Source organism: Citrus sinensis, chromosome 8 (genome assembly GCF_022201045.2).
Source record: "Citrus sinensis cultivar Valencia sweet orange chromosome 8, DVS_A1.0, whole genome shotgun sequence".
In the NCBI taxonomy this organism is placed as follows: domain Eukaryota; kingdom Viridiplantae; phylum Streptophyta; class Magnoliopsida; order Sapindales; family Rutaceae; genus Citrus; species Citrus sinensis.
Window position 1 is genome coordinate 10,763,972 of NC_068563.1, and position 14,878 is coordinate 10,778,849.

The window sequence follows — 14,878 nt, forward strand, 5'->3', positions numbered from 1 at the left end:
TTAATTTAACAATTATTATTTATCATTAAATTAATAAATTATTAATTCATGAATATGTTTCTTATTTTAAAAAATATGATCGCGTTCATAATAGTTTTTTTTTTTTTCCAGAGAACTGAAAATAGTAATTAATGAGTTGTATTGTCCTAATAGAGTGGGTGTTAAGCACCTCTTACACCAGAATTGTTTGTGTCTATCAAATTTTAAAAGTATCATGAAAAATGATACAGAATAAAAGGTTGAATCTAACATCTTTCCTACAGAACCTGTCTCAATTAATTAAAAGTTACTTCAAATATTGGCAAACCCTAAGTTTCATATAATGTAACTTACAACCACACACATGAACAACGCGTGAACCCCACACCACATATTATTTATGTGTGTGGTTGTAAGTTACATTACATGTAATTTAGAGGGATCCTTAAATATTTAAAATCAAAATATTGTCCTAATCAACTTTTAATTTTCATGCTATGATTCATACTGTGATTAACAAGGAAATTCTACAAAGGGGAGGGTAAAGAAACAAGCAAGCGAAGAAACAAGGAGAACATTAATGAACATAAAACATTACTATGAAACATTTGAAGCATATGAACTTTGATGAAACGTTTAGATGTTTACATAAATATAAGTTAAATTATGATATTTGATGACAGCCCATTTTCAACCGCAATTGTAAAATGCAAGATACAATAGATATCATACAGTATCCAACTGATTCATACCATCTTATTATGTGTTTACTAATCATGAAGCAGAGTAACTGCAGCTTAGTGCTTGGTTTTAGGCCTCTTCACTATCATCACCGTGCAGTGAGCATGATGAGCACAATAATCACTTACACTGCCCAAAACCGCCCTGCAAAAGAATCGATCTCGGTTACAAGTCATCAGAATCCCCAACAGGAAATAAATGAAACCTACTAACCCTCTCATTCAACAAAATTTGTAAACCCATAATACGTATGACATTCCCAGCGAAAGAACACTGAAATAGAAACCGATCAATTTTATTTTTTTTTCAAAGGTAGAGGAGAAGGCAAATCCCAAATTAAATTTTTAGCATCAATTTGCATTTGGGTGGCCAGTCAGAGAAAAGCGTTTTACTACATCTCAATGACATTTTTTCCACTTAATTTTCATCTGGTTATAGCTACTCCGTAATAAAGAATAAAAAATTGATTCATATAAGCTTTTACAATAGTACTCGATCTATTTATAGTGTATTTACACATACAGATTTGAGTCGTTATGATTGAAAACTATGAATAATAACCAAAACAGTTCACCATACCAAGTTCCACTCGAGAAAATATGAGATACCAAAAGAAACAACTTATAGTGGATTTATACCTTTTGATCGCTCCATAGCCATGACTACCAACAACCAATATGGAGGCATGATGCTTCTCTACAGCATCACAGAGGATATTTCGAGCATCTCCTTCCACCACTTCAACAACAGCATCATGCACCTAAACAAAACAGAACTACTAATTTACAGAAATGATAGCAGAAGGAAAACAATTGTTAAGTATACCTATTATAATCTGGTATATTCAAACCAGGGAAAGATAAAAGGATAAGCGTGAATACTTAGAACATCTCCAAAAAAATTTTCAAATAAAATTCTATTTCTTATTTGAAGAGCCATATCAATATTAAACACTCCAAAAGACACGTTAATTTAGATTTTTCAAGTAAGATTTGTTTATCACTGTTTAATATTGGTGAGTGAATTTCTCCCTCTTCTATTAATATTTTTTTATTATTTATTGAAAAGATAAGACGGTAATAATTATTATTTATGTTTCCTTTAAAAAACATAACGGTAATTTAATTTGATAGTGGAAAAGATTAATTAAAATAATATTAACTTATTCTTATTTGATGAGTCTTTTGGAGGGAATTGTATTTTTCTATACACTTATTTGCCACATCAGTAAGCAAATTGAAATTTAAAGAGTAAAATCTAAAAAGCCTTTTGGAGATGCTCTTATAACCCAGATCCACCAATTTAGAAAGGTTAATTTTGGATTACCGATCACAAAATGACAGTTCTCGAAGTACCTCTAAACTAGGGATGGCAATGGGGAGGGGAGGGGAGGGGACCAATCTCCCCATACCCATCCCCGATGTTTTGCATATGTCCCCGTCCCCTCCCCGTCCCCGTCAAAATTGCTTGAGAGAATCCCCATCCCCTCCCCGAATAATAACAGGGGATCCCCGAGGGTCCCCGGTCCCCGAATAATTAATAGTCTAATACATTTTTTATTTTCGATTTTAAATTAATCATATTAAAATAAACTCATACCGCTATTGTAAGCTCGTAACCAACTTTGACAGCACATTAAGGCCTCCAATGTGCTTGGATGAAGTTTGTTATGGTATGAGCTCACAACTCTACCACTAGTGTTAAAAGCTGATTCAGAAGCAACTGTTGTAATTGGAATTGCCAAAATATCTCTAGCAATTCGAGCTAATGTAGGATACCTATTAGCATTTGTCTTCCACCAACTCAAAATATTAAAATCTTCCATCCGAGATATAACTTTCTCATCCAAATATGAATCTAATTCATCTGCAACAACTGCACAATCTCCATTGTTTACATAATCATTAAAACCTGTCATCCATTTGGTTGCTTTCTTATAAGAATCCCCTGTAGATCTAGTAGAAGAACTACTACCAGTATAATCAAAGCAATAAACAGTTGGTGAAAACTTCAATTAATACTCTTCAACTAATTCCCGGCAAAGGGTGACCACTTTCCCAACATACAACTATTTTGATATTTATTATTTTTAACAATATTTATAATTTTGTTATTTATTTATTAGTAATTTTAAAAATAAAAATAAAATTAAAAATTAAAATGGGGAAATGGGTAGGGGATGGGGATTCCACCTCATCCCCGTCCCCTCCCCGAATAAAAAGTTGGGTAAAAAATTTTCCCCGTCCCCTCCCCGAAAAAAAAATTGGGTATAAAATTATCCCCGTACCCTCCCCGAATGGGGAAAATCCCCGAGGGTACCCATCCCCGTGGGGATTTTTGCCATCCCTACTCTAAACTATTTTAAACCTTAACTTACCTCTTTTTGGGTTCAAAAAATAAATAAAAATTGGGGGTGCATTGATGAAATTTTTTTCGTCTTCTTAACATAAATGAGGGAAAGTTGATGTTTAGAAGAATATTTTGAAAATTATCATTTCACGAGTGGGCAATCTAAAGATTTTTGAACTGTACTACAAAAACGTATGTGTATATAAAATCCTAGACGATCCCAAGATTGTATTTTATTTATAGATTGTAATATCATTAAAAACAAATTACAAACTAATCATTACCGATTTACTGCTGCAGATTTCTTTAGCCTCCTCCACAAGCCTAGCAGCAATCTTCTTCAAATCTGAGTCCACATGAGGCAAAACCTCGACAGCTCCTGCGATAAATTAAAATTAAAAACCAGTTACTTGGTCACCAAGAAAGAAAGAAAAAACAAACAAACAAAAATCGAAAACTAAAATCGAACAAAGGACAACAAAATCCATTACTTAATTTTTAAAACTTGCAAAGCAAGGACAAATACCAAAGGAATAATTACTTAGATTTAAAATTACTTTACCATGTCCAGCGAGGCCAATAACAGCAGAAGGGGAAGGTCTGGCGTGAACGATGACGAGTTTGAAAGGAGGATTTACAGTCGAATTTGCAAAGAAATGATCGAGCGTCCATTGAAGTGCGTACGTGCTGTGCTCGCTATCGTCGATCCCTACCACCATCGTTTGTGTCTCAGCCGTCGCCATTGAGAAGATGACGACTCGACCTTTTTTTTCTTTTATTTTTTTCCTTTTTTGCTGTGTGTTATTTAGAAAGTTGCAGAATTTGTTCGATTTCTAATCTATATATAAGCGAATAAATTGAAGAGACAGCGAAATAATCATACTTTTTCTATGGATAACACGAGAATGTAGCAAGTAGAGGAAGTTGCGGGCGATTGGCGGAAAGTGCTTTAAGGAGTCTGGAGTTTAATTTTGAAAAGTTAAAAAAGTTAATTTTAGTATTTATTTTTTAGAGTTATAAATTAATTTTAAAATATTAAAAATTAATTCTGATGTTTGGTAAATTATTTTAATTTTTTTTAAAAAAATCACTTTATTTTATAGTGGATTTTAGAAGTATGGAATGAGTAATTTTTTAAAATTTAATTTGAGAATTAATTTTAAATCTAATAGTTCCATATATTATAAAAATATAAAATTAATCTTATTAATTAAAAAAATAAAATTATTAACCTTAAAGAAAATATTATTATTAAAGAAAATATTATTATTACTATTTATACTGTGACAAAAAAATAAAATTAATAATATAAAATATATTTTTTAATTATCAATTATTTTCTATGCACAAGAAAATTTTTTATAAACATATTTATAGATGTCTAAATAAATTTTTACTTAACATTATATAGAATTCAGTTATTTGTATTGTTACAGTAGTTTAATAAATAAAATTTTATCAAATACATACGACTATTTTTAAAACTCACAGTATTTTTAAAAATAAATTTTACCAAACATTTAATTGAATTTTTTTTTGTAACTAATTATTTTTACATCATAATTAATACTAATTATTTAAAAGCTAGGCATTACCAAATTGGCCATAAAATTCAAACGTTCTTTTGGATGTTTTTGTAATTTTGTTATCAGCTTATCAGATGGGGAACGTTTTATTGTAATTTTACACTAGCCCATACTAACATGGGCCACATGGGCCAGGCTGAGTTCAAGATATCGAACCTAGTAACCTACAACCAATAATATTTTATTACCACGTTGATTAGGTTAAAAAAAAAAAAAGTTCCCAGCCGTTGGTCAGCATTGCATTTTTCAGATTTTTTTTTAAGGATTAGCTTTCCTAGTATTAGTTTGCCTGATGGCCAATTAGGTGTCAAAATAATTGAAATCAAAATGATTTTGTTTTCGTATTTTATATATTTACTTCTTTTATTAGTACATGGGTCTTGATCTGATTAGACTCTATTTCAGGTGTGGCTAATAGGGATGGCAAAAAATTTCAAATCCCATTTCGGATTTGGGATCCCGAACTATTTGAAATGGTATTGGTCCGTATTTTTGGACCGAATTTTAAAAACGGACGGGAGTTGGGATTGAAAAAAAATCACAATTTACTATGTGGGATGGGATTAAGATCTAAGTCAAGATCCCGCGGGATTCCATTTGTCCTGATTGTCTCATTTAATTTTTGGAAGAAATACTATATTAATAAAATCAAAAGTAAGTAAAATTAAACTAATGGTTAATTAATAGTGATTCAAATAGCATTATAACAATATACTATAGGCCCAAGTAACAAACACAAGCCTATTTGTTGTATTATTTTTAGTTTAATTAAATAAATCTAAAACATAAATATTAAACTGGAAACCTAAATTGCGATGTTAACAATTTTATAGAATCATTGGATTAAATACTTTTTTAATATTTTAATGAAATTTATAGTATTTATTAAATGAGACATTTGGGATATTCGGGCTATTTGGTCCAGGACAGGATTTTGAGCAGTCTGGGATTGGTCCAATTTTTTCTCCCATTTAACTATTCGGGACAGGATCAGATTTGATCCGCATTAAAATTCCGTTTTACTATTCGGGACGAGACCGGGATTGTCAAATCCTGGACCATCTTGGACCATTGCCATCTCTAGTGGCTACAATGCCAGAGGCAAATCCGGCTTCTCGGAAAGAGAGCCCAACATTCTTTGGTTGCCAAATTATAGCCAAATACCTAGAACAACTAAATTCTTTAACTGATTACTATATTTAACTAATTATTTAAATTTTAAAAATTGAAACAGGATAATATATTAACTAAATTTTTTTGAAAAGATAATATTAATAGAAAGGAAAAAAAAGATAAATAAACAAAAAATGAAAGAAAAATAATATCTTATCAAAACCAAGAGAAAAAAATAAAAAATTTATATAATAAAAGACAATAATATGTTTCTTATATTATATGTGTCATCTCATATTTGACATTAAAATTTTCATGTGTATTGTTATTTTTCTCAACTTTATTATTCTAAATACGCTTAAAATTTTCTTTTCTTCTCCAGTTGATGTTTGATATTCATATTTCATATATAACATTAACAATTACTTGTTTATCATTAAATGTTTTATATATAATAGTACTCATATTTAATGTTTAACATTGCATATTTAACTTGTAATGTTTCATATTACATGTTATTATTTTATGTATAAATTTTATGTTTTATGTTTTATGTTTACATCACATGTTGCATTTTTGAAATTTGGTGTTTGATGTTAGAAATGGCACAAAAAAATTTTATTTTGCTCCCCGTTTCATGTTTGACGCCCATGTTTTATGCATAACATTTTTTGTCACATGTGTCAAGCACCATGTTATATGTTTTCTTTATACTCATGTTTAATGTCTAAGGTTGCATATTTTACTTTCAATATTTCATATCCTAGATTATCATTTCATGCATAAATTTCATGTTTCATGCTTTCATCACATGTTGCATTTTTAAAGTTTGGTGTTTCATGTTAGAAATGATTCCAAAATTTTTTATTTTTCCACTCATTTCATGTTTGATATACGACATCATCTGTTACATGTAACAAGTATCATGTTGCATGTTTATATTATACCCATGTTTAATGTCTAATGTTGCATACTTAACTTTCATTTTTGCATATATCATTTTATTATTATTGTTTTTTTACATGTAAATTTCATTTTTACATTATATGTTGCATAAGTTTAGTGTTTGATGTCATAAAAAAAGGCAAAAAATTTTGTATTCCTATTAATTTCATAGTTGACGTTCATGTTTCATGTATAACATCGTTCATCACATGTATCAACTATCATATTACATGTTTACATTGTACCCATTTTAATGTCTTATGTTGCATCCTTAACTTTTGTTTTTGTATTTTTTTGTTATTTTTTCACATGTAAATTTCATGCTTTATGTTTACAGCACATGTTATATAAGTTTAATATTCCATGTCATAAATAAAGCCAAATAGTTTTATAATCTTGTTTGTTTCATATTTGACATTCATATTTCATGTACAACATCGTCCGTCACATGTATCAACTACCATATTTCATGGTATATCGTACTTGTGTTTAATGTCTAATATTACATATTTAACTACTATTTGTATATTTCATGTTACTTTTTTACGTCATGTGCTACAAATTTTATGTTGCCTAAAACAAATCATCCTACATTCTATTTTCTTCACATTTTAATTTAAAAACCCAGCAAATCATCCCCCCGCCCTTAAACCGATGGCTATTTTAGTTGAAAAATACAAAACATAGAAACTATAAAAATTTGACAACAAAATTCTTGAAAATGAACTAATATAATAAAGGCTTATGCACAACTTATATCTATTCGTCCAATTCCAATTACCAAACATCACAACTTAAAATTTAATTGTTGCCTTACAGCAAAAATACTTAAAGACTGAAGAGAAAGATGCCACCATGAGGAAACAATTTCATAGATATTTCCAATTAATTGTAAAGTGGAGCTGTGCTTTTGGTGATTCTTGCTTGGTAGCTTAATTGGCTAAACTCTTAGGAGAATTATTAAGTCTTTGTTTGTTTCTAGTTGATTTAGGAAAAAATCTTGTGTTAAGGGACTCTTAATTCTCTTGATTTAGAACCCTACTCTCATTAGAATAAGAAGTTTATAAATAATTATGTAACCATTTAGATTTTACCCAGTACATAATCTTTCTCTTCCTTTATCTTACTATAACACTTTTTCTTCTTCATGTTATTTCTTGATCCTTTTTTTCTTCCAATTTCAAATTCATAAAATATCAATTGCAATGTATACATCCCATCAATTTCAAACCCAAACAATCAATTAAATATAGTGATCAAGTAATGCTCCACAAAATCATGTTACTTCTCCCCCTTCATCATAAAAAGGTATAGTATTTTGGCTTCCCGTTTTAACAGCAAAAATGTTTAAGATGCTTATCACTCAAAATAAAAACAATAACAAAGCGGAGTTGCAATGGCATCTCCCTCTATCAATAACCAAGAAAACATATAATTTTCCAAGCAAGTGCATGCAAAAAATCATAAGAGTATAAAATTGAATATCAATATATTCGTAAATAGTAAAAAACGTAGGTAAGACATTAATTCATAAACAAAGATGAATAGCATATGCAGAGAATGCAAGAGAAAATGTTGGTGCGGAAAAACAAATAAGGAAACAAGAAAGGATCTAGAATGGTGGCTATGGTGGTAGTGGTGGAGGAGGAATGCCGAGAGATTCAAAAATCTGTTGTTGCCCGTCGAGAAGTCATTGGTGCTGGAGATAAGGATTCATTGCTGATCTAAGTTTTTGCTGAGCACTGAATCAATAGTTGTTAGGTAAGAGAAATCAAAAAAATAAAAACTCAAAATAAATCTTGATGATTGAAACATTCGTATAACGTACTGTATACATTCAAAATAAATCTTTCCTATTTTAGGTGCGATAATAATGCATGCCCCCTAAAACATCCATATAACATACTTTAATTTTTTCTCTCACTTGCAAAGAAACTGGTCAGATAATTTCTTACCTCAACAAAACTAAAGTAAAAACTCAATTGAGCACATCGTGAACTAAAACAAGATAACTTGTTTTCCACTGATTTAATGAGTTAACTAGGAAAACACATTAACCTAAATTTATCTTGATAATTTGACTTGAGGTTCAATACCTTCTCTCACATTTCTTTACAGTGCTCTAAAAAAATATATTTCCTGGCCAAATTTCCCCAAGAAATTATGTTATCTAAGTATCAATTTTAATGGCTCAGTTCGTCATGTCAAATGCGCATTTTACAACAAAAAAAAAGGAGATACTAAATAAACTTGAACACGAGATTATCCCATTAAATTTAAATATCATTTTCTTTATCTGGATCAATTCCAAGCATCCATTTTCTTAGTAGACAATTTATGAGTTTTGGGAACAATTAAGAAACAAAATATCATGTATATATTAAATAGGTACCTGGTTATTGCCCATTGAACAGAGATGAGGTGTAGCAACAGTGATGAAGTTTTATTCTCTATCATAACAGTCTATATAGTCTTCTAATTGCATATTTTGCAACTTAACCTCCAACAGAATGCGCAAAAAAGGAATTTTCCCCAGAACTCAAGCATTCTGTCAATAGTGAAATAGCACGTGAAAATAGATGCTCTTACATAAAAGGAAAATAGACTTTTTAGAATTCTAAATGCTATGTGAATCCATTAATCTAAGTCAATCCATAATAATAAAAAGATACCAAACTCCTGTGCCACATGCTCACCCTCTAATCTACATGATCTAGAGTCAACTTAGATATTTTTTGTTCACTGCCCACAATATATTCAATAAGTACCAATAAAGTTAGCTTAGATTTATTTCATTCACTACCTGAAAAATGTATCCAATAGGTACAATTGGAGGTTAAAGATCAGTATTGCACTATTTTTATATGTATTAAAGTATTTTTTATATCTACCTAGAACATGGGTCATTCATCCATCAACCCATGGCTTCCACGCAGCCAAAATCCAAAAAGGAAGAATAATGTGACACTTGGTAAATATATAAGAACAATTGAATTTTGTTATGGGAAAAAAGTAAATATAATTTAAGCTATCTAATAATTACAAAACTTGAAGAATTTAAAAACATTGGCATTAGATGGTACAAGTATATTTAATTCGATATCCATGAAAAAGAGTCCATGATCACAAAAATATCCAGCATATCATCTGGATATTTTCTCAAGCAACTAAACAAAAAATAATCAATTAGTTCATCTATTTGGATGTAATTTCTGACAAATTTTAAATATTTTTCTTTAGTAATGCCCTATAGATATAAAGCAAATACAGGGATAAACATGGTCAAACAAGAACATAATCTACACTTTTTAATAAATTGTAACAAATAGATGGCACATTTGGGGGCATTTTTATGGTAAATTGATACATTCTTATCTTAAAATCCAACATTTCAATTATTTAGCAAAACACAAGTCTCAAAAATCTATACACACACACACACACACACAAATATATATATATATATATAGAAAACGTATGGAATGATGCTTCAAAGAATAATATAAAAGGATCTATATTTGCGTTATGAATAAAAAAAATAATTTTACATGAAGATTTATGAAGATGCATGATATATCATAACCTCAAAGTGGATAGCTCCAAATACTGAATACAATTTAGTTCAAACTTAATTTACTTTTTCCAGAATCTCTAAAAGAATATGTATCAAGAATTTCAAATCTAATGTGAAGAAAAAAAAATAGTTCACTCTAATTTGTATAATTACAGACATTATTTTACTGTCTCTTTAACTCAAGTGTATGTAAATGTTTTGCTCAGGCACAACTACATTAAATGTCAAAATCGTTTATAATCAAGGTAATAACATCCAATTGGAATAAGGATGTAATTGGCAATGTCTTTCACTGGGTTAGGGAGGTGGAGGAGGATGTTGCTCAGAAGGAGAGACAGCGTGACATGTCTAGTTCTGGTGAGGATAAAGCTATTTTTTCAGAGGCTTGAGCCGCGCTTTACTTTGTGAAGAGGTTTTTTTACGTCAGTAGGCCATTGTTCATTGGGTCCGGTAGGGGAATGCTAACACTTGCTTTTTCCATGCAATGATTCAGAAAGAAGTGCCGGCTTTTTCATGTCCATTGGATTCAGGATGCCTCTTCTGAGTGGAATTATGAGCCATCTGCTGTGGCTGCCTCTATAATTGTGCTAGTCAGTTTCACCAATCTGGCTTTGATTTTATTATGTCTTTGGTAATTGCCAAGGATCATGTGGATTTATATAAGGAGCCAGATATGGATGATTAATAGTGTCCTAAGTCTGAATGGGTTATGCAGTAGATTTTACCGGTCGTGTTGGGACATTATTTGCAGTGATTTATTGGAGGTTGTCCTTGATTAGTTTAGAGTTTCGGCTATGCCTAGGGGTTTTCAGAGTACGTTGCTAGTTCGTCTTCTTAAGAAGCCCTTCCCAAGTCTACGCAATGTGAGCAATAAGGATTTGACCAAGTTACTTATGTTGAGATTTTGTTGCCTCGTCTTATCGCTCATTCTCAGAATGGTTTTGTCTTTGGCAATGTGATTTATGATAATGTGCTTTCGATTTAAGAGCTGGCTCATGATCTCAACCGCAGTACTCAGAGGAATAATGTAATGCTAAAGCATGATATGGCCAAAGCTTATGACTAGATGTCTTGGTCTTTTATTGCTTAGATGTTGTAGTGTTTTGGGTTTTCAAAATAGTGGGTCTCTTTGATTTGGTGAGCTATCTTTGGCCCTTGGTTCTCGTTATGGTGAATGGGGTTAGTCATGGTGTTTTCCAGTCTCACAGTGGTATTAGGTAGGGCGATCCTCTTTCCCCGCATTTGTTTATCATTGCTGCTGAGTTTTTGTCTCAGGGCTTAGACCATTTGTACTCTCAATATCCCTTTGTGTAGTATTGTTTGGCTGCATGTATCACTATCTCTTATTTGAGCTTTGTGGATGATATTGTTATTTTTACAAATAGGAGTTGGTTGAGCCTTTAGCGGGTTATAAATTTTTCATATCATTATGAGGTAGTTTTGGGACAATTGATTAGTCAAGCCAAGAGCAATTTCTACATTGAGGACTCAGCTTCTGCCTCGGGCCAACTATTATCCATTCTATCACTATTTTCTAACGGCATTAGCTTCTATTCATTTATCTTAGGTGCTCGGTCTTTATGGGGCATCTCAAGATTTCTCATTTTGATGATATAGTCTGGAAGGTCAAGGAATTGGATCTCGAGTTGGACCAATCAGTTGCTATCTTTCAGTGGGAAGCTGATGTTCACTTGACATGTATTGTCTTCTATGTCACTTCATTTGTTTCATGTTCTTATCCCTCTTATGGCTGTGGTTCAGTGCTTAAAGATAATATTTACTCAGTTCTTATGAGATGATTCTGAGAACGAGGTATAGATAGCCAGCGGTGTGTCATCCGGTTGAGAAGGGTGGCCTCAATATCCAGTCTTTTAATGATATGCCTGAGGCTTTTATGCTCAAGCTTTGGTGGCATTTTCGAGAGCAGAGTTCATTATGGCCTTTTTATATGAAGTCTAAGTATTGCAAAGCTACACATTTAAGTTTGCTTCAGATTAGTTATCTTGTTTCTCCTCTCTGGAGATGCCTTTTTTTTTTTTTTCCATTTGGTGTGTTGCTGGGCCTCATGTGCATTGGTTGATTAGTCATGGGGAGTGCAGTTTTTGACATGATTGTTAGTTGGCCTTTTGTTTTTTGGTCATTTATAATCCTACAATGGCTTCTATTATGTCAATTTCCTTTTATTGGTGGGGTATAGTTTGGGATAAGGGTGAGCTCCTGAATGTGTTGCCCTATTTTATTGTTGAACAGATTTTATTGGTTACTATTTCTAGTAGGGAGTCAAATTTAATTCGATGGGATCTTCCCTCTGATGGCCTTTTCATTTACAGACAGTTTGGGAGTTTGTCTGTTGTTTTAGGCCGAGGGATAAGGTTGTTTCGGTTAACTAATAACGATATATCCTATCTCATATTTCTTTTTTTCTCTGGCTATTGCATGGTTTTTTGGCTATTGATAATGCATTGCGCATGAGTGGGTTTTTGCATGGCCTCTTGGTGTGTTTTTTGGGCTGTAAAGACTTCTCGGCACTTATTTATTGATTGCCCGCGGGTTAGCCATGTTTAGGTTCATTTTCTATAGATTTTAAGTATAAGAGATGTTGCTTTTTTGACCCCCTCCCCCCGATGCTTTACTTCTTCATTGGTAGTGGTGTGTCCCTTCTCGGAATCACCTTCAGGTCCTCCTACCTTGCTTTATTTTGTCGTAAGTTTGGAAGGCCCTTAATGCTTTCATGTTTGATTCGCAATCTTTTCATGTTGATGCGGTTATCTGTCAGGTGATAACGGATCTCAGGCTTGCTAGTTCCACTTTTGGCTTTAAGCTTTCCTAGCTGAAGGGATTTTTGGGTTTTGGGATTACAGAGGGTTTGCGAGTTATAATTGCACTAAAAGGCTGATTTGATTATTTTCTTAAATAAGGCGCCTCTTAAGGTTGTAAAGATGATTGTGGATAGTTGCTCTAAGGGCAATCCTGGGATGGCTGCTCCGGGTGGCATTATCTGAGATCATCGAGGTACAGCTTTGGCTGCTTTTAGATATTTTCTAGGTTGTCAGCCAATTTTTTATGCTGAGGCTATGGTTGTTTGTGAAGGGTTGATTTTGCTACCCAACTTGGTTACTCTATACTTGAGGTGGAGTCAAATTCAGCCATGGTTGTTTCTTGGATTCATTCCAGGGGTACTGTTCGTTGGGATTGTGCTTATTCGTTGCGTTGGGTGTGAGCTTTGACATCTTCCTATCCTATTTTGGTTTGGCATGTGCTTCAGGAGGCTACTTCTGCTGTTGATTTTTTGCCCAATTGGGCTTGCACTCATGGGGTTAGTAGGCATTTCTTGTGTTCTCAAGATATTTCTGTAGGCTTATCTAGTATTCTACATTTGGATGCGCAAACTGATCCCATGTCAAATGCTAGCATTGATGGCTTTCCTTATTATTTCATTCTTCTCTTTTTATTTTTGTACATTCTTATATATTTTCATTTACTTTAGGAAATTTTGGTTTATGTCTAGCTCCTTACGTATTTGTTCCACTACTGATTTATATTATAGGTAGGAGCCCGCCTAATCCCCCACCTCTTGGTGGTTTTTAATTAAAAAAAAAGTAATATTAGTGTTTTTAGTTTTAAAATACATGATACAAAAAATAATATCATACGCATGCTTAAATTCAAAATAGAATAACTGCAAAACATTATTTTTATTTTTATTTTATGTTTTCAAAAAATATTAATTAAAAAACAATACCAAACGAGCACTTAGAGATTTGAGGGAGATAAAATTACTAAGCAACCGACATTTCAATTTGCCCTTTTTTCTATTTTTATTTAATATTAAATCTCATCCGTTGGATTCATTTTAGTTGAATCCAATGGTTTGTTTTAAACTTACAGCATTGCAGTAGGCTAGTAGCAGCCTTTTTTTTTAATGTATTATAAATTTTTTTTCTTTTTAAATCTCACCCATCGTCCTCTAACTATTTATTTAAGGGAAATTATCATTTGTATACCCTTAGTATACTCTATTATCAATAATATTACAATACTTTGAGGGTGTATCAATCTTTCATCCTAAGATGATAAAATGTATCAACTGACCACCAAACCGTTAGTTGTCGTTTAAGTATGATGACGTCAGAAGGGTAATTTGGTCTTTTCATATGTACAAGTGATAATTTAAGGGTATACAAGTGATAAAAAGAGAATTTAAGGGTATACAAGTGATAATTTTCAAGGGTAAAATCATTAATTCACTGTAACTCTGTTAACTTTCAAACGGCAACTAACGGTTTGGTGGTCGGCTGATACATTTTGTCAACTAAGGGTGGACGATTGATACACCTTCAAAGTGTTGTAGTATTTTTGATAACAGAACAAATATATAGTGTATGAATGATAATTTCCCTTTATTTAACTACTCTAGTGTGTGATTTTTTAGAGTTACGGTGGTAACTGCTGACATATCCCATTACGTTAGCATCACGTGTTTTGTGAGGCCCATAGAGAGCACTTAATTGCCCAACCATTATCGGTTACAGTTTTTTTCCCCAAAAAAAAACTATAAATATAAATTATTGGCTTGAAAAGCAACTAACCC

At 32.0% G+C, this 14,878-nt stretch overlaps 1 protein-coding gene across 1 annotated transcript; it reads right to left on the reverse strand.

Annotated features, from left to right (window-relative positions):
* Positions 1–573: 573 nt before the first annotated feature.
* On the reverse strand, positions 574–3,903 carry LOC102621046 (universal stress protein PHOS32-like). Its single transcript, XM_006487430.3, has 4 exons — positions 3,632–3,903; positions 3,354–3,448; positions 1,359–1,480; positions 574–864 (listed from the first exon to the last, which is right to left on the reverse strand). Exons 1-4 carry the CDS (start codon positions 3,810–3,812, stop codon positions 777–779), a joined length of 486 nt encoding a protein of 161 aa, XP_006487493.2. The 5' UTR covers positions 3,813–3,903; the 3' UTR covers positions 574–776.
* Positions 3,904–14,878: the final 10,975 nt, after the last annotated feature.